General features: G+C 51.8%; 1 protein-coding gene across 1 annotated transcript in view; it reads right to left on the bottom strand.

Moving 5' to 3' along the window:
• Positions 1-8,756: 8,756 nt before the first annotated feature.
• PPWD1 (peptidylprolyl isomerase domain and WD repeat containing 1) overlaps positions 8,757-23,256 on the bottom strand; it is an 88,949-nt gene continuing 74,449 nt past the window's right edge. Inside the window, exons 10-11 of the mRNA XM_075326166.1 lie at positions 22,705-22,887; positions 8,757-9,001 (exon numbers count right to left, since the gene is read on the bottom strand). Of these exons, the coding sequence (XP_075182281.1) occupies positions 8,858-9,001; positions 22,705-22,887 (327 nt within the window). The 3' untranslated portion in view covers positions 8,757-8,857. The remainder of the gene's footprint in view (positions 9,002-22,704; positions 22,888-23,256) is intronic.

The following is a 23,256-nucleotide window of genomic DNA, read 5'->3' on the forward strand; positions in this document are numbered from 1 at the left end:
ATTCAATCCGAAGGAATATCGGAGAACTGAAACCATTCAACCTGAACAACATGTGTATACAAAAAAACAGGGGCGGGTGCTGGGTCTCCCAATTGGAGCTAGAAGAAAAGGAATTTACGGTAAGTAAACAAAATTCCCTTCTTCTTTGTCGCTCTATTGGGAGACCCAGACAATTGGGATGTCCAAAAGCAATCCCTGGGTGGGTAAAATAATACCTCATGATAGGGCCGTAAAAACGGCCCTTTTCTACAGGTGGGCAATCGCCGCCTGAAGGACTTGTCTACCTAGGCTGGCGTCCGCCGAAGCATAGGTATGCACCTGATAATGCTTGGTAAAAGTGCAGACTCGACCAGGTAGCCGCCTGGCACACCTGCTGAGCCGTAGCCTGGTGCCGTAATGCCCAGGACGCACCCACGGCTCTGGTAGAATGGGCTCTCAGCCCTGAGGGAACCGGAAGCCCCGCAGAACGGTAGGCTTCAAGAATTGGTTCCTTGATCCACCGAGCCAAGGTTGACTTGGAAGCCTGCGACCCTTTACGCTGGCCAGCGACAAGGACAAAGAGTGCATCCGAGCGGCGCAGAGGTGCCGTGCGGGAAATGTAGATTCTGAGTGCTCTCACCAGATCCAACAAATGCAAATCCTTTTCACATTGATGAACTGGACGAGGACACAAAGAAGGTAAGGAGATATCCTGATTGAGATGAAAGGGGGATACCACCTTAGGGAGAAACTCCGGAATCGGGCGCAGAACCACCTTGTCCTGGTGAAACACCAGGAAGGGAGATTTGCATGACAGCGCTGCTAGCTCGGACACTCTCCGAAGAGACGTGACCGCTACCAGAAAGGCCACTTTCTGAGAAAGGCGAGACAGGGAAACATCCCTCATAGGCTCGAAAGGCGGCTTCTGAAGAGCAATTAGAACCCTGTTCAGATCCCAGGGCTCTAACGGTCGCTTGTAAGGAGGGACGATATGACAAACCCCTTGCAGGAACGTGCGTACCTGAGGAAGTCGTGCTAGGCGCTTCTGAAAAAATACAGAAAGCGCCGAAACTTGTCCCTTAAGGGAGCCGAGCGACAGACCTTTTTCCAACCCGGATTGCAGGAAGGAAAGAAAAGTAGGCAATGCAAATGGCCAGGGGGAAACTTCCTGAGCAGAGCACCAAGCTAAGAATATCTTCCACGTCCTGTGGTAGATCTTGGCAGAGGTTAGTTTCCTAGCCTGTCTCATGGTGGCAATGACCTCTTGAGATAATCCTGAAGACGCTAGGATCCAGGACTCAATGGCCACACAGTCAGGCTCAGGGCCGCAGAATTCTGATGGAAAAACGGCCCTTGAGACAGCAAGTCTTGCCGGTCTGGTAGTGCCCACGGTTGTCCTACCGTGAGATGCCACAGATCCGGGTACCACGACCTCCTTGGCCAGTCTGGAGCGACGAGGATGGCGCGGCGGCAGTCGGACCTGATCTTGCGTAGCACTCTGGGCAACAGCGCCAGAGGTGGGAACACATAAGGCAGCCGGAACTGCGACCAATCTTGAACTAAGGCGTCCGCCGCCAGAGCTCTGAGATCGTGAGACCGTGCCATGAAGGCCGGGACCTTGTTGTTGTGCCGGGACGCCATTAGGTCGACGTCCGGCATCCCCCAGCGGCGACAAATTTCCTGAAACACGTCCGGGTGAAGAGACCATTCCCCTGCGTCCATACCCTGGCGACTGAGGAAGTCTGCTTCCCAGTTTTCTACGCCCGGGATGTGAACTGCGGATATGGTGGATGCCGTGTCTTCCACCCACGTCAGAATCCGCCGGACTTCCTGGAAGGCTTGCCGACTGCGTGTCCCTCCTTGGTGGTTGATGTATGCCACCGCTGTGGAGTTGTCCGACTGAATTCGGATCTGCTTGCCTTCCAGCCACTGCTGGAAGGCTTGTAGGGCAAGATACACTGCTCTGATTTCCAGAACATTGATCTGAAGGGTGGACTCTTGCTGAGTCCACGTACCTTGAGCCCTGTGGTGGAGAAACACTGCTCCCCACCCTGATAGACTCGCGTCCGTTGTGACCACCGCCCAGGATGGGGGTAGGAAAGACTTTCCTATTGACAATGAGGTGGGAAGAAGCCACCACTGAAGAGAATCCTTGGCCGCCTGAGAAAGGGAGACGTTCCTGTCTAGGGACGTCGACTTCCCGTCCCATTGGCGGAGAATGTCCCATTGTAGTGGACGCAGATGAAACTGCGCGAAAGGGACTGCCTCCATTGCTGCTACCATCTTCCCCAAGAAGTGCATGAGGCGTCTCAAGGGGTGCGACTGGCCCTGAAGGAGAGATTGCCCCCCTGTCTATAGTGAACGCTGTTTGTCCAGCGGAAGCATCACTATCGCTGAGAGTATGAAACTCCATGCCAAGGTATGTTATCGATTGGGTCGGGGTGAGATTTGACTTTGAAAAGTTGATGATCCACCCGAAACTCTGGAGAGTCTCCAGCGCAACGTTCAGGCTGTGTTGGCATGCCTCTTGAGAGGGTGCCTTGACAAGTAGATCGTCCAAGTAAGGGATCACGGAGTGACCCCGAGAGTGCAGGACTGCTACTACTGCTGCCATGACCTTGGTGAAGACCCTTGGGGCTGTCGCCAGACCGAAAGGCAGGGCTACGAACTGAAGGTGTTCGTCTCCTATAACGAAGCGTAGAAAACGCTGGTGCTCTGGAGCAATCGGCATGTGGAGATAAGCATCTTTGATGTCTATTGATGCTAGGAAATCTCCTTGAGACATTGAGGCGATGACGGAGCGGAGGGATTCCATCCGGAACCGCCTGGTTTTCACATGCTTGTTGAGCATTTTTAGGTCCAGAACAGGACGGAAAGACCCGTCCTTTTTTGGCACCACAAACAAATTGGAGTAAAAACCGTGACCTTGCTCCTGAAGAGGAACAGGGATCACCACTCCTTCTGCCTTTAAAGAGCACACCGCCTGCAGAAGAGCATCGGCTCGGTCGGGAGGCGGAGAAGTTCTGAAGAATCGAGTTGGAGGACGAGAACTGAACTCTATCCTGTACCCGTGAGACAGAATGTCTCTCACCCAACGGTCTTTGACCTGTGGCAGCCAAATGTCGCCAAAGCGGGAGAGCCTGCCACCGACCGAGGATGCGGAGAGAGGAGGCCAAAAGTCATGAGGAAGCCGCCTTGGTAGCGGTTCCTCCGGCTGCTTTCTTTGGGCGTGACTGAGCCCGCCAAGAATCTGAACTCCTCTGATCCTTTTGAGTCCTTTTGGACGAGAATTGGGACCTGCCCGAGCCTCGAAAGGACCGAAACCTCGACTGTCCCCTCCTCTGTTGGGGTTTATTTGGTCTGGGCTGAGGTAAGGATGAATCCTTACCCTTGGACTGTTTAATGATTTCATCCAATCTCTCACCAAACAGTCTGTCACCAGAAAATGGCAAACTGGTTAAGCACTTCTTGGAAGCAGAATCTGCCTTCCATTCCCTTAACCACAAGGCTCTGCGTAAAACCACGGAGTTGGCGGACGCCACTGCCGTACGGCTCGTAGAGTCCAGGACAGCATTAATAGCGTAAGACGCAAATGCAGACATTTGAGAGGTTAAGGACGCTACTTGCGGAACAGATGTACGTGTGACAGTGTCAACCTGCGCAAGACCAGCTGAAATAGCTTGGAGTGCCCATACAGCTGCGAATGCTGGAGCAAACGACGCGCCGATAGCTTCATAGATGGATTTCAACCAGAGTTCCATCTGTCTGTCAGTGGCATCTTTAAGTGATGCCCCATCTTCCACTGCAACTATGGATCTAGCCACAAGCCTGGAGATTGGAGGATCCACCTTGGGACACTGTGTCCAGCCCTTGACCACGTCAGGGGGAAAGGGATAACGTGTATCCTTAAGCCGTTTGGAGAAACGCTTATCTGGATAAGCGTGGTGTTTCTGGACTGCCTCTCTAAAGTCAGAGTGGTCCAGAAAAGTACTCAATTTACGCTTGGGATACCTGAAATGGAATTTCTCCTGCTGTGAAGCTGACTCCTCCACTGGAGGAGCAGGGGGAGAAATATCCAACATTTTATTGATGGACGCTATGAGATCATTAACTATTGCGTCCCCATCAGGTGTATCCAGATTAAGAGCGGTCTCAGGATCAGAATCCTGATCAGCTACTTCTGCCTCATCATATAGAGAGTCCTCCTGCTGGGACCCTGACCAGTGTGATGAAGTCGAGGGTCGCTCCCAGCGAGCTCGCTTAGGCTGTCTGGGACTGTCGTCCGTGTCAGAGCCTTCACCCCGGGATGCATGGGACCCCCCCGGAGCACGGATTTGTTCCAAATGAGGGGGGCCAGGGAGCATTGAATCAACAGTGCCCATGGTCTGAGGTACCGGTCTGGACTGCAAAGTCTCAAGGATTTTAGTCATAGTCACAGACAATCTATCAGCAAAATCTGCAAACTCCGTCCCTGTCACCTGGACAGTGTTCACAGGTGGTTCTCCTTGGGCCACCTCTAGCAGAGGCCCCGGCTGAGCAAGTGCTACAGGGGCCGAACATTGCACACAATGGGGGTCAGTGGCACCAGCCGGTAGAACAGCCTCACATGCGGTACAGGTAGCATAGAAAGCCTGTGCCTTGGCCCCCTTGCTTTTTGCGGACGACATGCTGTTGTCTAGCAATCTAGGAGGGTATATAGCCAAGAATAGCGACCGTACAGTGCAATGTATAGCATACAAGCATAAAGTACAATGAACACTTCGGCACTAGTGGGGTCAGCACCCGAGGTGCCGCTTACCGCCCGCTCCAAGCGGGTGTGTGGTCGCCAGAATCCCGTGTCTGGGTCTCCCAGAGCTTGTCTCCCTTCTCCACTGAGACAGCAAACAGGAATGGCTGCCGGCGTCCTGTGAAGAGGGGCGGGCCGTGGGCGTGACCCAGACAAAGTGCGGGAAACTGGCGTCCCACTGTGCCCAGTGAGGGGGCTGGAGTATGCTAAGCAGACTCCAGCCCTCGGCGCTGACGTTCTGAACAGCGTCCCGCCCTTCCCCTGACTGGCAGGCCTGGGGGGCGGGAACGAAACGGAACTAGGCCGCAAAAGCCGGGGACTCGATTTATAAGCGCGGCCGCCGTATAAGCACGGCCAGCGCGGAAGTCCCCGGCGCACCACAAGTCCCAGCCGCGCCGCAGTGTAAAAACCGCCAGCAGCGGCCGGCGCGGCAGTTCCTAATACATAAACTCACTCAGCAAAGCTGCAGTGAGTAATAGCACAAGCGCGCCGCGCTGCTGCACCCGGCGCACTAACACACCCAGCAATGCTGGAGTGTGTGTGCGCGATCTGTACGGGGACACAGAGTACCTTAATGTAGCAGGGCCCTGTCCCTGACGATAATCAGCTCCATGTCCAGCAGATTCCCAGGGGCTGTGGACGGAGCACGGTCTCCTGTGCCATGGAGACCGATAGGATCCCACTTCACCCAGAGCCCTAAGGGGATGGGGAAGGAAAGCAGCATGTGGGCTCCAGCCTCCGTACCCGCAATGGGTACCTCAACCTTAACAAACACCTCCGACAAAAGTGGGGTGAGAAGGGAGCATGCTGGGGGCCCTAGTATGGGCCCTCTTTTCTTCCATCCGACAAAGTCAGCAGCTGCTGCTGACTAAACAGTGGAGCTATGCGTGCATGTGTGCCTCCTTCGCACAAAGCATGAAAACTGAGGAGCCCGTGATCCCACGGGGGGTGTATAGGCAGTAGGGGAGGGGCCTTACACTTTTAAGTGTAATACTTTGTGTGGCCTCCGGAGGCAGTAGCTATACACCCAATTGTCTGGGTCTCCCAATAGAGCGACAAAGAAAAACAGATTTTTGTGTACTCACCGTAAAATCGTTTTCTCTTAGCCATCATTGGGGGACACAGCACCCACCCTGTTGCCCTGTTGGGCCTTGGTTCTCTCAGTACCTTATTTGGTTATGACTTTTTTTCTCATGTTCCTCTGTTGAGAAGTTTTTACTGTTTTTTTTCTCCTATTGCTTGTATACTAAAACTGAGCTTGCCTGGCCCGGCCAGGGGGTGTATACTGCAGAGGAGGAGCTATGCTTTTGCATCTACTTAGTGTCCTCCTATGGATAGGCAGCATAACACCCATGGTCCTGTGTCCCCCAATGATGGCTAAGAGAAAACGGTTTTCCGGTGAGTACACAAAAATCCATATATTATATATATATCCCTCATTCTGGTATAGAACCCATCCTGCTATATATACCCCCATTCTGCTATAAACCCACCACCCTGGTATATGGCCCGCATCCTACGGCATACAAAAAAACCAAAACAGTTTATACTCACCTCTCCTCACTCCACGCAGCATCGCTCGTCTACCTATCAGTGTCAGCAGCAGCGCCGCTGACCTGTATGGAGCCGGTCACCGTTCCCTGCAACATCGCGATGTCCTCCTGTTACCTGCCCGCTGACCTGTGTGAAGCCGTGTGCACGGCGATGTGCGCACCGCTCTCCATACACAGTGGGCCAGCATACAGGAGGACATCACAATGTTGCAGGGACCGGTGAGTATACCGTACTTATTCACTGCTCCCCGCGCTGATGATGATGTGCGGGGGGCAGTGAATACAGCTGCACATGATCACTCCAGGCTGTAGTTGCCAGGGGTGATCACGGGGGCTGGCTGCTAATTATGCACGCATCCCCCGCCCATCATCCCTCCCACCTGTCAGCTCTGGCTTCAGCGCTAAGAGATTATGGGCGGGAGGATGGGCGTGCAAATGAAATGAGCGGGCCCACGTGGTCACGGTAGGCGCTGCTACAGCACCCCCCACTTTCCACCAACATTTTGGGGGAGGGGGAGGGGAATGTATGTATGTCCGCTAAAGGAATCCGCACCGTCGCATTTTCAATCACAAAATTTTGCACAGACAACTCATGTGACTCAGCAAACATCATAGACTATGTTTTGATGGGAAAATGTAACCCCGCGCTTCAGTTACTCTCCAAAAAACCTGCCTCCATTAAAGTCAATGGAGCTGCGAGCTACAGGTTATTAATAGCAGCTGCGATTGGTTGCTATAGGAACAAAATAAATTGTTAGTATGAGAAGCCTATGTGTGAGGTAATAAGATGTCGGTGGGGAGACGGGGAACGAGACAGAGGGAGACGGGGAACGAGACAGAGGGAGACGGGGAACGAGACAGAGGGAGACGGGGAACGAGACAGAGGGAGACGGGGAACGAGACAGAGGGAGACGGGGAACGAGACAGAGGGAGACGGGGAACGAGACAGAGGGAGACGGGGAACGAGACAGAGGGAGACGGGGAACGAGACAGAGGGAGACGGGGAACGACAGACCTGGAACGAGAAAGACAGACATACACAGACTGCGAGACAGAGAGAGACCGTTATTATCCCGTGCAGATTCTTGTTTATTTGAACAATGTGTAGTGTTGGGACCGTATACTGGTTTTGTATTGTATTTCTGGGCCATACTGACATGCCTCTTTTTGTACCCATATATGTACTTTACATCAATGTCTATACACTGTATGGGGTTCCGCATTTTCCTTGTATATTGAGGGTGTTTTGGATATGGGTGTTTCGTGCTGCGGTAATTGTTTTTAATTGGTTTTGTAATAAAGGTCATGTTTTATTTTCCATTTCTGAGGTTGTGCTGGCTTTCTATGTACAGTGTCATTTCTTCCCTCCTGACTAGCCTCACTCAATTAACTTTTGAGTGAGACCACACACAGTCTGTACGTGACCGAATGTATGCAAATCGCATACTTACAGTGACCGACACTGAAGAATCCTGACAGTGAATGTACTACACCCTCTGAGAATTCATAGGTCTGCAGTCATGTGATTGCAGACTTGTACCCTAATGCGGGCTTCACACGGTACGATCTATCGTGCGATCGTACCCGCCCCCGTCATTTGTGCGTCACGGGCTAATCGCTGCCCGTGTCGCACAAAGTCGTTTAACCCCCTGTCACACGTACTTACGTGCTGAGCGACATTGCTGTGGGCGGCGAACATCCACTTCCTGAAGGGGATGGGAAGTTCGGCGTCACAGTGACGTCACACAGCGGACGGCCAATAGAAGCGGAGGCTTGGAGATGAGTGGGATGTAAACATCCCGCCCACCTCCTTCCTTCCGCATAGCCGGCGGGTGCTGCGGGACGCAGGTAAGCTGTGTTCATCGTTCCCGGGGTGTCACACAGTGCGATGTGTGCAACCCCGGGTACGATGAACAACCTGCGCAAAGTAAAATAAACGATTTTTTTAAAAATAAACGAGGAGTACACGATACCCGATTTCTCACCGATTTGTGATCGCTCGTAGGTGTCACACGAGAAGACGTCGTGAACGATGCCGGCTGTGCGTCACGAAAACCGTGACCCCGACGATCTATAGCACGATAGATCGCCTCGTGTGACGCCCGCATAAGGCCGGCCAACACATGATGTAAAGTACTCGATGACCCCCCCTGCCCATAATTTCAAAGAGCCCAGGACCAGGAAGGCCTGATCATTTGGGCAGGTCCCCTGGCTCTGTGGACAGGTCTCTATTTCTGGAGTTACAGTCCTGTCAATCAAAAGTCCATGTATCACTGTAAACGCACGTGTTGAAATTTTTCAAAGCCAAAAGGGGTTGTTGACACCTACTAATCTAGGATATTACTCCGTGTGTGTGTTGTTGAAAACTCTTGCATCACTTGTAATGTCATCTGAGTAAATTTCTTTTTTTTCTTTTCATAATCAAAATCCCATTTCTATTTGTTTTATTATTTTTTTTTTTTTTTTTTAATAAAAACAAATGATCACAAACGTTTGTACAACTGTATAAAACACAAATATATACACACATCAAACAATGTTATTTAACAGTGATGCTGATGATGGTGATGTCTTCGTAGGGCTTGTCCGTCTTAGGGTTAACCTTGGTGTTGGAGATCCTCTGGACGACTTCCATTCCTTTGGTTACCCGGCCAAATACTGTGTGTTTGTTGTCTAACCAAGGCTGGAAGAGAACAGACTATTAGGCTATGTGCGCACTAGGCGTTTTTGCCGCGTTTTTAGCGGCGTTTTTTACCGCGTTTTTGTGCTGAAAACGCAGTGACATTGCTTCCCCAGCAATGTCAATGGGTTTTCAGAAGTGCTGTCCTCACACAGCGTTTTTTTTTAGCTGCGTTTTTGTGGTGACCACAAAAACGCAGCATGTCAATTATTTCTGCGTTTTCCACTGCGTTTTTCACTCATTGAATTCAATGAGATGTTAAAAACGCAATGAATAACGCATATAGCCGCGTTTCTATGACTAAAAACGCAGCTATAAACGCAAGGGGTGGGCACTACAGTGACGTGTACAGGAAGAGGATTCCTTCTGTTGGTAAACACAGAAGCGTGAATCCTCCCGGTACCGTCACCGCCGCTTCCACCTCCCGTCCTGTGCATGTCAGCTCCGTGCGGCGCCATGTCTGGGCGGGAGGTGGAGGCAGCGGCGAAAACCAAAGTGAACAGTAGAAAAAAAAAAATGTCATATACTCACCTGTCCGCAGGGTCCCGGTGCCATGCCCGCTCCCAGCTCCTCCCGGTCCCGCCGCTCTGGCTGTGTGCAGTCTCCCCGGGGCAGGACCTTGCTTGCAGGACCTGGCGCTGATCACCTGATGCAGTCACCTGACGCATCAGCTGATCGCGGTGTCGCCGGCTTTTTCGCGCCCGGCCGGCTATCAGCTGATCCTGCCGTCAGGGGACTTCATCAGCTGATTACCGGCAGCTCCGGCAGCGATCGTATAGGATCAGACTCCTGTCCAATCGATCGCTGCAGGAGCTGCCGGTAATCACCACAGCACATAAGTGAGTATTATTTTTTTTTCTACTGATGCATCAGCTGATTGTATAATCGGCTTTTATACAATCAGATGATGTGTGATGGGATTCAGGCACTTGATCCTGACACATCATCTGATCGCTTTGCCTTCCAGCAAACCGATCAGATGATATTGGATCCGGATTGGACGGCGCGGGACCCTGACCCAGGATTACTGCGGAGGGGGGTTTATTTCAATAAAGATGGAGTCACTAATTGTGTTGTGTTTTATTTCTAATAAAAATATTTTTCTCTGTGTTGTGTTTTTTTTTTATCATTACTAGAAATTCATGGTGGCCATGTCTAATATTGGCGTGACACCATGAATTTCGGGCTTAGGGCCAGCTATACAGCTAGCCCTAACCCCATTATTACCTAGCTCGCCACCCGGCTTCAGGGCAGCTAGAAGAGTTGGATACAGCGCCAGAAGATGGCGCTTCTATGAAAGCGCCATTTTCTGGGGTGGCTGCGGACTGCAATTCGCAGTGGGGGTGCCCAGAAAGCATGGGCACCCTGCACTGTGGATTCCAATCCCCAGCTGCCTAGTTGTACCCGGCTGGACTCAAAAATTAGGCGAAGCCCACGTCATTTTTTTTTTTAATTATTTCATGAAATAATTAAAAAAAAAGGGCTTCTCTATATTTTTGGTTCCCAGCCGGGTACAAATAGGCAGCTGGGGGTTGGGGGCAGCCCGTACCTGCCTGCTGTACCCGGCTAGCATACAAAAATATGGCGAAGCCCACGTCATTTTTTTTTTTCTTTTTGGGCAAAAAACTGCATACAGTCCTGGATGGAGGATGCTGAGACTTGTAGTTCTGCAGCTGCTGTCTGCTCTCCTGCATACACTAGTGAATGGAGGATGCTGAGACTTGTAGTTCTGCAGCTGCTGTCTGCTCTCCTGCATACACTAGTGAATGGAGGATGCTGAGACTTGTAGTTCTGCAGCTGCTGTCTGCTCTCCTGCATACACTAGTGAATGGAGGATGCTGAGACTTGTAGTTCTGCAGCTGCTGTCTGCTCTCCTGCATACACTAGTGAATGGAGGATGCTGAGACTTGTAGTTCTGCAGCTGCTGTCTGCTCTCCTGCATACACTAGTGAATGGAGGATGCTGAGACTTGTAGTTCTGCAGCTGCTGTCTGCTCTCCTCCATACACTAGTGAAAGGAGGATGCTGAGACTTGTAGTTCTGCAGCTGCTGTCTGCTCTCCTGCATACACTAGTTCTGCAGCTGTCTGCTCTCCTGCATACAATGAACATTTTGAAGAAGGAAATGACATCAGACCTTTTTTTTTTTTTTTTTTCATCAACAATCTTTAATGGCATTGTGCACTGATTAAAAACGCAGTGAGTAAAAACGCAGCAAAAAACGCACCAAATCGCGGCAAAAACGCATGCGTTTTTGCCGCGTTTTTTTAGCCGCGGGTGCGTTTTTTAGACAAAAACGCACATAAAAACGCAGCGTGAAAAAAACGCCTAGTGCGCACATAGCCTTACACAAGAGAACGTGCGTCCCGATACCCTTCTGTGACGGGGACATTACTCGTACGTAATCGGCTGTGTCACAGTTACAACACTGGGAGGAGGCATCGCAATATCAGGGCTATTAATGACGGCCAGACGTCTGCTGATGCTTGCACACACTTTGCCAACATGCCGAGAAGAATTACATACATATGTGAACGAGGTTTCTGGGAAGATAAGAGTTCAGAGGAAAAGACCTACTGGGAGGCATTTACAGCTAATGGGGGTAACGTAATCCTGACAGCATCCAGTGACCTCACCAGCTCATGTGAACGAGTAGCAGAGCCGTGTACAGACTGTGGGGATACTAGTGATCAGCGCCAGGTTCCTCTGGGGTCTTATTAACCAATTAATGACAATACATTTTACAGAACCTGTGCCATTGTTTAACCCCTTCACCCACAGGCATTTTTTTATGTTTTTTATGTTTTTTCCTCCCTTTCTTCCAAGAGCAAATCATATTTTTATTTTTCCGTCATAATAGCCATATGAGGCCATGTTTTCTTGCAGGACGAGTTGTAGTTTTGAATGAGGCCATTCATTCTGCCCCATAATGTATTGGAAAACAGGAAAAAAAAAAATCCTAGTGCGGTAAAATTGCACGCAAACCCCCCCCCCCCAAAAAAAAAACAAACGGATTTTTATGTACTCAACGTAAAATCGTTATCTCTTAGCCATCATTGGGGGACACAGGACCATGGGTGTTATGCTGCCTATCCATAGGAGGACACTAAGTAGATGCAAAAAGCATTAGCTCCTCCTCTGCAGTATACACCCCCTCGCCGGGCCAGGCAACCTCAGTTTTAGTACACAAGCAGTAGGAGTAAAAACTTCTCAACAGAGGAACATGAGAAAAAAAAAAAAGAGAATTTTGTTTACTTACCGTAAATTCTTTTTCTTATAGTTCCGTAATGGGAGACCCAGACCATGGGTGTATAGCTTCTGCCTCCGGAGGACACACAAAGTACTACACTAAAAAGTGTAGCTCCTCCCTCCTAGCATATACACCCCCTGGATAACCAAATATAGCCAGTTTAGTGCAAAAGCTGAAGGGGGACATCCACCCACAAGTAGAGATAGAGCAAAACCCGGAACAACCGGAACCTCTGTCTACAACAACAGCCGGTGAAAACACGCGGAACAAGAAACTGCCAACAGGCAACAGGGAGGGTGCTGGGTCTCCCATGTCGGAACTATAAGAAAAAGAATTTACGGTAAGTAAACAAAATTCTTTTTCTTCATTGTTCCTATGGGAGACCCAGACCATGGGACGTTCCAAAGCAGTCCATGGGTGGGAATAAACAGAAAACTGAGAAGTAGGCGAAACCTAACTTCACAAATGGGCGACAGCCGCCTGAAGGATGCGCCTGCCCAAGCTCGCATCTGCCGAAGCATGAGCATGCACTTGGTAGTGCTTCGAAAAGGTATGCAGACTGGACCAAGTGGCAGTCTGACAGACCTGCTGAGCCGTAGCCTGGTGCCTGAAAGCCCAAGAGGCACCGACAGCTCTGGTCGAGTGTGCCTTGATTCCCGGCGGGGGAGGCACTTGAGTACACTGGTAGGCATCGGAAATGGCCGACCTAATCCAGCGAGCTAGGGTCGGCTTAGAAGCCGAGAGGCCCTTACGCTTACGCCCTTCAGCACAAAGAGAGAGGTGCACCGCCTAAGAGCAGCGGTGCGAGACACATAGATCCGGAGCGCCCGCACCAGATCCAGAGTATGCAACGCTTTTTCAAAGCGATGAACAGGAGCCGGACAAAAGGAAGGCAGGGAAATATCCTGGTTAAGGTGGAAAGGAGATACCACCTTAGGAAGAAAGTCCGGAGACGGACGAAGAACCACCTTGTCTTGGTGAAAAAACAAAAAAGGTGACTCCGAGGAGAGCGCAGCCAAATCAGAGACTCTCCTGAGGGAAGTTATGGCCACTAGAAAGACCCCTTTCTGTGAAAGACGAGACAAAGAAACCTCCCTAAGTGGCTCAAAAGGGGGTTTCTGCAAGGCCGTGAGGACCAGATTAAGGTCCCAGGGATCCAGAGGCCGCCGGTAAGGCGGAATGATGTGAGATGCGCCCTGCATGAAGGTGCGCACCTGAGCCAGCCGGGCGATACGCCGCTGGAACAACACTGACAGAGCCGAGACCTCTCCCTTGAGGGAATTGAGGGATAGTCCTAGCTGCAGACCAGACTGCAGGAAGGACAGAAGGGTCGGCAGGGAAAAAGGCCAAGGGGCGTGGCCGGAAGAACGACACCAGGACAGGAAAATTCTCCAAGTCCTGTGGTAAATTTTGGCCGAGGAAGACTTCCGAGCCTGCGTCATAGTGGAGATGACTTCGGGAGGAATGCCGGAAGCCGTCAGGATCCAGGACTCAAGAGCCACGCCGTCAATCTGAGAGCTGAAGAATTCTGGCGGAAAAACGGACCTTGTGAGAGAAGGTCTGGACGGTCCGGGAGATGCCACGGCACCTCTACGGACAGACGGAGCAGGTCTGGGTACCAAGCTCGCCTGGGCCAGTCTGGAGCCATGAGTATGACCCGACGGCCCTCCATTCTGATCTTGCGCAGGACTCTGGGCAAGAGAACTAGAGGGGGAAACACGTAAGACAGACGGAACTGGGACCAATCCTGAACCAGCGCGTCCGCTGCAAAGGCCTGAGGATCGTGGGAGCGAGCCACGTAAACCGGGACCTTGTTGTTGTGCCGGGATGCCATTAGATCCACTTCCGGAGTTCCCCACTTGCGGCAGATCGACCGGAACACTGCCGGATGCAGAGCCCACTCGCCGTTGTCCACGGTTTGACGGCTGAGATAATCTGCCTCCCAGTTTTCTACGCCTGGGATGTGGACTGCGGATCTGGTGGACTTGGAGTCCTCCGTCCACTGAAGGATGCGTTGAACCTCCAACATTGCCAGGCAGCTGCGAGTCCCTCCCTGGTGATTGATGTAGGCAACTGCTGTCGCGTTGTCTGACTGGACTCGAATGTGCTTGCCCGCCAACAGGTGGTGAAAGGCTACGAGAGCTAAGAGCACAGCTCTGATTTCCAGCACATTGATCGAGAGGGCTGATTCGGACGGAGTCCAAGTGCCCTGTGCTCGGTGGTGGAGAAATACTGCTCCCCAGCCGGATAGACTGGCATCCGTGGTGAGGATCACCCAGGACGGGGCCAGGAAGGAGCGTCCCTGAGACAGAGAGAGGGGCCGAAGCCACCACTGAAGAGAGCTCCTGGTCTGTGGCGACAGAGCCACCAACCTGTGCAAGGAAGAAGTCCGCTTGTCCCAACAGCGGAGAATGTCCAGCTGCAGAGGACGCAGATGGAACTGGGCAAAGGGAACCGCTTCCATTGACGCCACCATCTGACCCAGCACCTGCATGAGGTGCCTGATGGAATGACGGCGGGGCCTCAACAGAGCGCACCGCCAGATGGAGGGACTGCTGTTTGACTAAGGGCAGCTTCACAAGTGCCGGCAGAGTCTCGAATTGCATCCCTAGGTACGTGAGTTCTTGGGTCGGGGTCAAAGTGGACTTGGGCAGATTGACAAGCCACCCGAATTGAACAAGAGTGGCGAGAGTGAGCGAGACACTCCGCTGACAGTCTGCGCTGGATGAAGCCTTGACAAGAAGGTAGTCCAGGTAAGGAATCACTGCCAACCCCTGGAGGTGCAGAACCGCAACCACTGCTGCCATGACCTTGGTAAATACTCGAGGGGCCGTGGCTAACCCGAAGGGGAGAGCCACGAATTGGAAATGTTCCTCTCCGATTGCAAAACGTAGCCAACGCTGGTGTGAAACTGCAATTGGCACATGCAGATAGGCATCTCTGATGTCGATGGATGCCAGGAAATCTCCTTAGGTCATTGAGGCAATGACTGATCGCAGAGACTCCATGCGAAAGTGCCGCACCTGAACATGCTTGTTGAGAAGCTTGAGATCCAGGATGGGCCGGAAGGAACCGTCCTTTTTGGGGACTAGGAAGAGATTTGAGTAAAAACCTCTGAACCGTTCCCTGGCGGGAACCGGTACAATCACTCCGCTGGCCTGCAAGAAGGCGGCGGCCTTGGAGCAGGGGGGAGTTGACAGAAAGAATCTGTTTGGCGGGCTGGAAGAGAACGCTATCCTGTAGCCGATGGTACAAAACACACTCTCCCCAACATTAAAGTACAAGGGACCCCCCTGACAATAACGTCTCAATACTTAGCTTGTGAGACGCAGGGCCAGGTCCCTGAGGGATGAGTGCTCCGTCCGGCAGGGTCCTGAAAGGGCTGCGGATGGAGACCGGTCTCCTGCAAAGCAGTGAGAACCGTGCTGGCTCCCACTTCAAGCCAGAGCCCGAGGGATGGTGAAGGAGCGCAGCATGTAAGGCTCCAGCCTTGAAATCAACCTTAACTACACCGCCGACACAGTGGGGTGAGAAGGGACATGCCGGGAGTCCAGGCTTGGACCCGCTTTTCTTCAAACTCTTTAAAATGAAAATCAGATGAGAATGCATGAATGTGGATGTGTGCCTCCTGAACACAAAGCATTGAACTGGCCTATATTTGGTTATCCAGGGGGTGTATATGCTAGGAGGGAGGAGCTACACTTTTTAGTGTAGTACTTTGTGTGTCCTCCGGAGGCAGAAGCTATACACCCATGGTCTGGGTCTCCCATAAGGAACGATGAAGAAAAAAAAAAAAGAGTCATAACCAAATAAGGTACTTCGAGAACCAAGGCCCAACAGGGCAACAGGGTGGGTGCTGTGTCCCCCAATGATGGCTAAGAGAAAACGATTTTACGGTGAGTACACAAAAAACTGTTTTTCTCTGACGCCTCATTGGGGGACACAGGACCATGGGACGTCCTAAAGCAGTCCATGGGTGGGAAACCTAAAAGAAGACAACACAACCCAAGGACTAGGAACCAGTCCCAGACAGCCTGGAGCGCCTACTGAGAGAGGTGCTCTACTGCAGTTTCCAGAATTTTCCTACCCAGATTTGCCTCAGCTGAAACCTGGGTATGGACTCTAATGCTTTGAAAAGGTATGTAGGCTAGACAAGGTCGCAGCCTTACACACCTGTTCCACTGAAGCCTGATGCCGAATGGCCCACGAAGCGTCAAATGCTCGCGTGGAATGAGCCCGCAGCCCACTAGGAATGGGCTTGAGTTGCAAGCGGTAGACTTCCTGGATCGCAGAGCGAATCCAGCAAGCCAGAGTTGCCTTGGAAGCTGCCTGTCCCATCTTAGGCCCTTCAGGAATGACAAACAAAGAGTCTGTTTTCCTAAAGGGGGCTGTCCTGGATATGTAATATCTGAGAGCTCTGACGAGGTCTAACGAATGCAGAGACCTTTCCACCCTATGAACTGGGTGTGGACAAAAGGAAGGCAGAACAATGTCCTCGTTCAAATGAAACGGGGTAAGAACCTTTGGAAGAAAATCCGGAAGGGGGCGCAGAACCACCTTGTCCTGGTGAAAGATCAGAAAAGGCTCGCGGCAAGAGAGTGCTGCCAGCTCCGAAACCCGTCTGATGGATGTAATTGCCACCAGGAATGTTACCTTCCAGGACAGAAGAGCAAGGGAGGATTCCTTGAGAGGTTCAAAGGGAGACCTCTGGAGACCATCCAGAACGAGATTGAGGTCCCATGGGTCCAGCGGCCGTTTGTATGGGGGGAACTAGATGGGAAACGCCCTGGAGGAAGGTCTTGACTTGCGGTTTTTTAACCAGGCGGCATTGGTAGAAGATTGAGAGCGCTGAGACCTGCCCTTTAAGGGAACTGAGAGCCAACCCCGCTTGCAAGCCAGACTGCAGAAAGTCAAGAATTTTGGGGATGGCCAGAGGCATAGGCTGGACGTTAGTTTCCCTGCACCATGAAAGGAAGATTTTCCACGTACGGTGGTAAATGCGGGATGAAGCAGGCTTTCGGGCGCTGATCATGGTGGAAATAACCTCGGGGGAGAATCCCGCTCTTGTTAATACCAAAGTCTCAATGGCCATGTCGTCAGCTTCAGGGCTCTGGAGTTCTGATGGGAAATGGGCCCTTGGGTCAGCAAGTCTGGGATGTCTGTAGGCGCCATGGTACGTCTGCGAGCTTTTGTACTAATTCGGCGTACCAGGCGCGCCTGGGCCAGTCCGGTGCTATCAGTATCACCGGGACTCCCTCTGCCTTGATCTTCCCGATTACCCGCGGTAGCAGGGGTAGAGGTGGAAATATGTAAGGCAGGCGGAAGTGGTGCCAGGAGCAGACTAGAGCATCCGCGCCGATGGACTGCGGGTCGCGTGACCTGGCTATGAACGCGGGTACCTTTGCACTCAACCTTGAGGCCATTAGCTCCACGTCTGGTGTGCCCCAGCGAGTGCAGATGTGTAGAAACACTTCTGGCTGGACAGACCATTCTCCGGCAGCCAGGCCTTGGCGACTTAGAAAGTCTGCTGCCCAGTTCTCTACCCCCGGTATGTGTACCCGCTGATATCACTGATCCCGTCGATTCGGCCCAGCTGAAGATCTTGTGGGCCTCGAGATAAGTCGCTTTGCTGCGGATGCCCCCCTGCCGATTGATATAGGCTACAGCTGTCGCATTGTCCGATTGGACTCGAATCTGACGACCCGCTAGCAGAGGGCAGAACGCCCTGAGCGCGAGGAAGATCACACGGATTTCCAGGATGTTTATGGGTAGGGAAGACTCCTGGGGTGTCCAACGTCCTTGAGCAGTGTGGTGCCGGTACACTGCTCCCCAGCCTAGGTGGCTGGCGTCCGTGGTCAGGACCAGCCAGTTCACTGGGAGAAAAGATCTCCCCTTCGATAGGGATGAGGACTGAAGCCACCAGCGGAGTGCATACCTGACTGAAGGAGTCAGGTGAAGATGTTTGTCCAGGGAGAAGGGGCTCTTGTCCCAGGCAGCTAGAAGGGCTAGCTGCAGTGGGCGGAGGTGCAGTTGAGCAAAAGGTAATACTGCCTCCATAGCTGCCACCATCCTGCCGAGCACTTTCATGCTGAATCGAATGGAGCGAGACGGAGGACGTAGAAGGCAGCGTACCGCTTTTCGAAGAGCGATCGCTTTGTCCTGAGGGAGATAGATCAAGCCCCGAAGGGTGTCCAGGGACATGCCCAGGAAGGTGATGGATCGTGCTGGGACCGGGGATGATTTGTCTAGATTCAGAAGCCACCCTAAGCGGGATAGGGTGTTCACGGTGATCTGTACGCTGGTTGAGCAGTCGCGGAAGGAGGGGGCCTTGATGAGGAGGTCGTCCAAGTAAGGGAGAATGAATACTCCCCTGGCGTGAACGACGCTCATGGCGGCCGCCATGACTTTGGTGAAGACCCTTGGTGCGGTGGCAAGGCCGAAGGGTAGGGCTACAAATTGAAAGTGGGAGTCCTGAACTGCGAAGCGGAGGAACTTTTGAATTGGAGCGATGGGTATGTGCAGGTACGCGTCCTTGATATCTATGGAGGCGAGGAATTCCCCTTCGACCATGGATGCAATAATGGACCTTAGGGACTCCATTCTGAATCTCCGTACGTGCACATGTTTGTTTAGGTGTTTGAGGTCCAGGATGGGTCGAACTGACCCATCCTTTTTGGGGACCACAAAGAGATTGGAATAAAAACCCCTGAACTTCTCGTCGTCCAGGACGGGTATTATTACTCCTGCTGTTTGGAGAGAGTGGATTGCTGAGAAAAAGGCCTCGCGTCGTTTTCGAGTCTTTGGGGGGTTTGAGAGAAGGAACCGACTCTGGGGTCTGCTCCGAAATTCTATGTGGTACCGGAAGACACAAGGTCTTGTAGCCATTTGTTGTCTGAGGCGGCAGCCCAGATGTGTTGAAAGAGCTGCAGTCGACCTCCTACAATGAGTGTGTCTTCCGGGGCGCCAAAGGAGTCATGAGGGGGGAAAACGTCGTGGACGAGTCTCCGTAGTCCAGGACTGTGTCGGTCTAGGTTGCCATGACGAAGTGGGTTTCGGGGAGAGCTGAGAAGGTCGGTCCCTGTGTAGTTCGCGGCTAGTGGCGGGGGCAGAGCGGGATGTCAACCAACCAAATGAGTTCCGAAAGGAGCGGAACGAGGACTGTGGATGTCTGGTGAAGGTCGTCCTGGGCTTCAGCTGGGGAAGGGAGGTCCTCCCGTGGCGTCAGAAATGAGCTTGTCCAGACGTTCGCCAAACAATCGGTCTGGAAAAAAGGGAAGGCCCGTGAGAGACTTCTTGGAAGCAGAGTCCGTTCGCCATTGTCGGAGACAGAGAGCTCTATGGATGGCTATGGTACTTGAGGCGGCAAAAACTGCGCAGGTAGCAGCATCAATGGAGGCCTGCATGACGTACTCCGCCGCAGCGGCAATTTGAGCTGTTACCTCTGTGACGGTATGAGGGAACTGGGATTCCTCAAGCGAATTGTTAAGGGATTCTGCCCAGCCCGAGATCGCCTTTGCGACCCACACAGAGGCAAATGAGGGCGAGAGGGAGGAAACCGCAGCCTCAAAGGCAGAGCGGGCGAGGTGCTCCACCTGTCTGTCTGTCGGGTCCTTGATGGAGGAACCATCGGGTAAAGACAGGAGCGTTTTTGTGGCAAGGTGGGAGACCGGGGGGGGGGGGGTCGACCGAGGGCGGATCGGCCCAACCCTTAGGGGCAGGTGAGGCAAAAGGGTACCGGGATTCCATGAGTTTACGGTTACCGAAGCGCCCGTCTGGCTTCTCCATTTGCTTTGTGAGCGTATCCTGAAACTCTGGGTGATCAGCGAAAACCTTTTGGGGTTTCCTCCACATGCAGAGTTTGGTTGATTGCTGCTATAAGGGAGTCTATTGCAGTTTGATCATCTGGGGAGGGTGAAACCAAGGAATCAACCTGGTACAAACAGCATTCTCCCTCCTCCAGAGGCCGTGGAGCGTGTGGGAGAGCCTGCCCTGTGTGCTCCCGAGGGAGAGCCATGGGGGCCATGAGAGAGTGCTGGAGACACCCGGCTGTGTGCTCTTTTCCTGATCCCTGCAACCGGTGAAGCATGGGCCCGGATTATCTCAGAAGAATCCTCCATAGGGGTATCCTCAGGCTGCGTTCCGTCCAGGGGCCCAGAAGGGTGTGGAGGACGACATTGCATAGCCAGCACCAGGTTCTGTGACAGTTTTTCCATGGATTGGGACAGAAACTGCCCATTCCGGTGGGCTGGGAGCCCTAGGCTCTGGGCTGACTGTTGCGGCGGTGGTGGCGGGGGGGTCTTGGGGGGCTATAGGGACACAGGACTCACAGAGAGGAGAGGTGTGTTTACGTGGTAGCTCAGCGTGGCAGGCAGTGCAGGCTGAATAATAGACTATGTGAGCCTTAGCACTCTTAGTACCCTTAGAGTTCTGCATGTTCCTAATAGGAGTATGCCAGGAGGGGGAGCAATGCTCAGCAGGGCTACAAGTGAAGCAGTGGGAAGCAAGGATTGTATTTGCCTCGGTGTACCTGACCAGAATCAGCCGATGGCCCTGCGTCCTCAGGAAGGAGTCTCTGTGGAGATCTTTCCTGGGGGGCGGGGCTTAGCGCTAAAAGAGCGCCAAGAAGAAGTGAGTGTGCCCCCCTGCTGTCGGCAGTAAAAACCGGCGGGAAGGGAGCTTCTGTGACAGTTTTTCTCCCCCTCCCTCCAGCCAGCACACAGCTACCAGTAGATTATCTCTGCAGGAGTCCCTGCAATCAGCAAGGGACTCCCTCTTCTCCAGCCAGCACGCAGCTAGAGGGAATAAACACTGAGTTATGAGCCCTGGGAGCCCTCCCCCCACCACCGTTAGATTATCTCTGCAGGATTCCCTGCAACCAGCAAGGGACTTTTCCCTTCTCCAGCCAGCACGCAGCTATGGTGGGAATAAGCAGTCCTGGGAGCCTTCCCTGCACCGTCTTTCTCCCTTTGTCTGGGAAACCAGTCAGGGGGGATCTCACCTTAACACTGCCTCAGTCCAGGCAGTGGAAATAGCAGAGTCAGCCTGCTGTGTCCGGCCACACAGGTGCAATGTATCAACTCAGAGCCTGCAAAGAGGGGCTGAGGAATTGTGCCTCTGCCCTGGAAAATCGGTGTCTGTGGGACCCGTCGTCCAGTAAAAGGCAGCCTAGGATCCAGCGTCGCAGGAGGGGGTACGTGGAGGCAACACTCCGCGTTCCCGCCCGTTGATGGTATTGGGAGATCCGTCCCTAAGGGAAACCGTCGCCCTCAAAAAATAACAAAACCTTGAAGGGATGTGCCTCCTACAGACACTAAGCTAAAACTGAGGTTTCCTGGCCCTGCCAGGGGGTGTATACTGCAGAGGAGGAGCTAATGCTTTTTGCATCTACTTAGTGTCCTCCTATGGATAGGCAGCATAACACCCATGGTCCTGTGTCCCCCAATGAGGCGTCAGAGAAAATTTTTTTTTTTTATTTATTTATCATATTCATTATATGGTATAACTGACAAGGATTATGCTTCCCCAGATCAGTGAGAGTTTGTAGATACAATGTTTGCTTTTACTTTTATCTAAGTGGCGAAACTAAATTCAGAAATTTGTAGAAAAAAAAAAAATAAAATAAAAATAGCGCTTTTGTCACCATTTTCTGAGACCCATAGCGTTCTCATTTTTCAGGATCTGGGGATCAGTGATGGCTTATATTTTGCATCTTCAGCTGAGGTTTTTAATGATACCATTTTTGGGCAGATACTGTTTTGATCGCCTGTTATTGCATTTTCTTTAAATAATGCGGCGATCTAAAAACAAAAAACGGTAATTGTTAGGTTTTAATTTTTTTTCCTCGCTACGCCCTTTACCGATCAGATTAATTGATTTTATTTTTTTTATATTTTAATAGATCTGGCATTCCTGAGCGCGGCGATACCAAATGTGTATTTTTTTATTGTTTTATTTTCAATGGGGCAAAAGGTGGATGATTTAAACATTTAGGTTTTTTGTTTGTTTTTTTTCCATATTTTAAATGTTTTAAAATAAATTTTACTATTTCCCTTAGGGGACTTTATACCTGCACAACCCGATGACTTCTGCTGATCACAACGACTCTTCAGTGTGTGACAGCGTGATCAAAGGGGTTAACAGATGCAGGTTGGTCTGAAATCCACTCCCCTGTTGGCTGCACATGTCTGCTGATCAGATCAGCAGACATGTGCATTGAATAATACGGTCTTGCCACACAAGCCCATATTAAAAAGGGACAGACACGACTAAGGATTTATATACACATCCTTGGTTGTGAAGGGGTTAAAAAAAAAATATGCAGAAACTGATCATGAGCACGCAGCCTAATATGTCTGAATATTTTCTATAAACGAGCAGGTTATTTCCAGTGACTCTCGCACTCTTCTAGCTGATGAACAATCACACATTAGAAGTCAGTAGGTTATAGAGTGTTCTTACTGTTGGGACGACCGTTACGAAGAACTGGGAGCCGTTGGTATTGGCGCCAGCGTTGGCCATGCTGAGTGTGTAGGGGCGGTCATGCCTCAGCGTGGAGTGGAATTCATCCTCAAACTCGCCGCCCCAGATACTTTCTCCGCCCATGCCTGTGCCCGTGGGGTCTCCAGTTTGAATCATGAACCCCTAAAACAGGGAAGGCCGTTATTACAACCATAGAAATCTACCATAGAAAACAAGTGACCTAGCCGGCCTGCGAGGCCCCAGTTATGCGTTCTAGGGTTAATAATGAAAAAAAAAAAAATCCCTCCTGGTTCTAAGGCTGGTTTCACACATCCAGCACTTTGACGCTTTGCCGGATCCGGGACACTCCAGTAGAGAGCAGTACAATGGCATCACGGCAAGCTCCGGTTACATGCAGCCATGTGACCGGAGCTTACCGCAATGCATTTGTACTGTATTGCACTGTACTGGAGTGTGACGGATCCGGCAAGGCCGAGAAATGCCGGATGTGTGAAACCGGCCTAACATGGATTATTGGGATCATTCATAACT

Source organism: Anomaloglossus baeobatrachus, chromosome 1, assembly GCF_048569485.1.
Source record: "Anomaloglossus baeobatrachus isolate aAnoBae1 chromosome 1, aAnoBae1.hap1, whole genome shotgun sequence".
In the NCBI taxonomy this organism is placed as follows: domain Eukaryota; kingdom Metazoa; phylum Chordata; class Amphibia; order Anura; family Aromobatidae; genus Anomaloglossus; species Anomaloglossus baeobatrachus.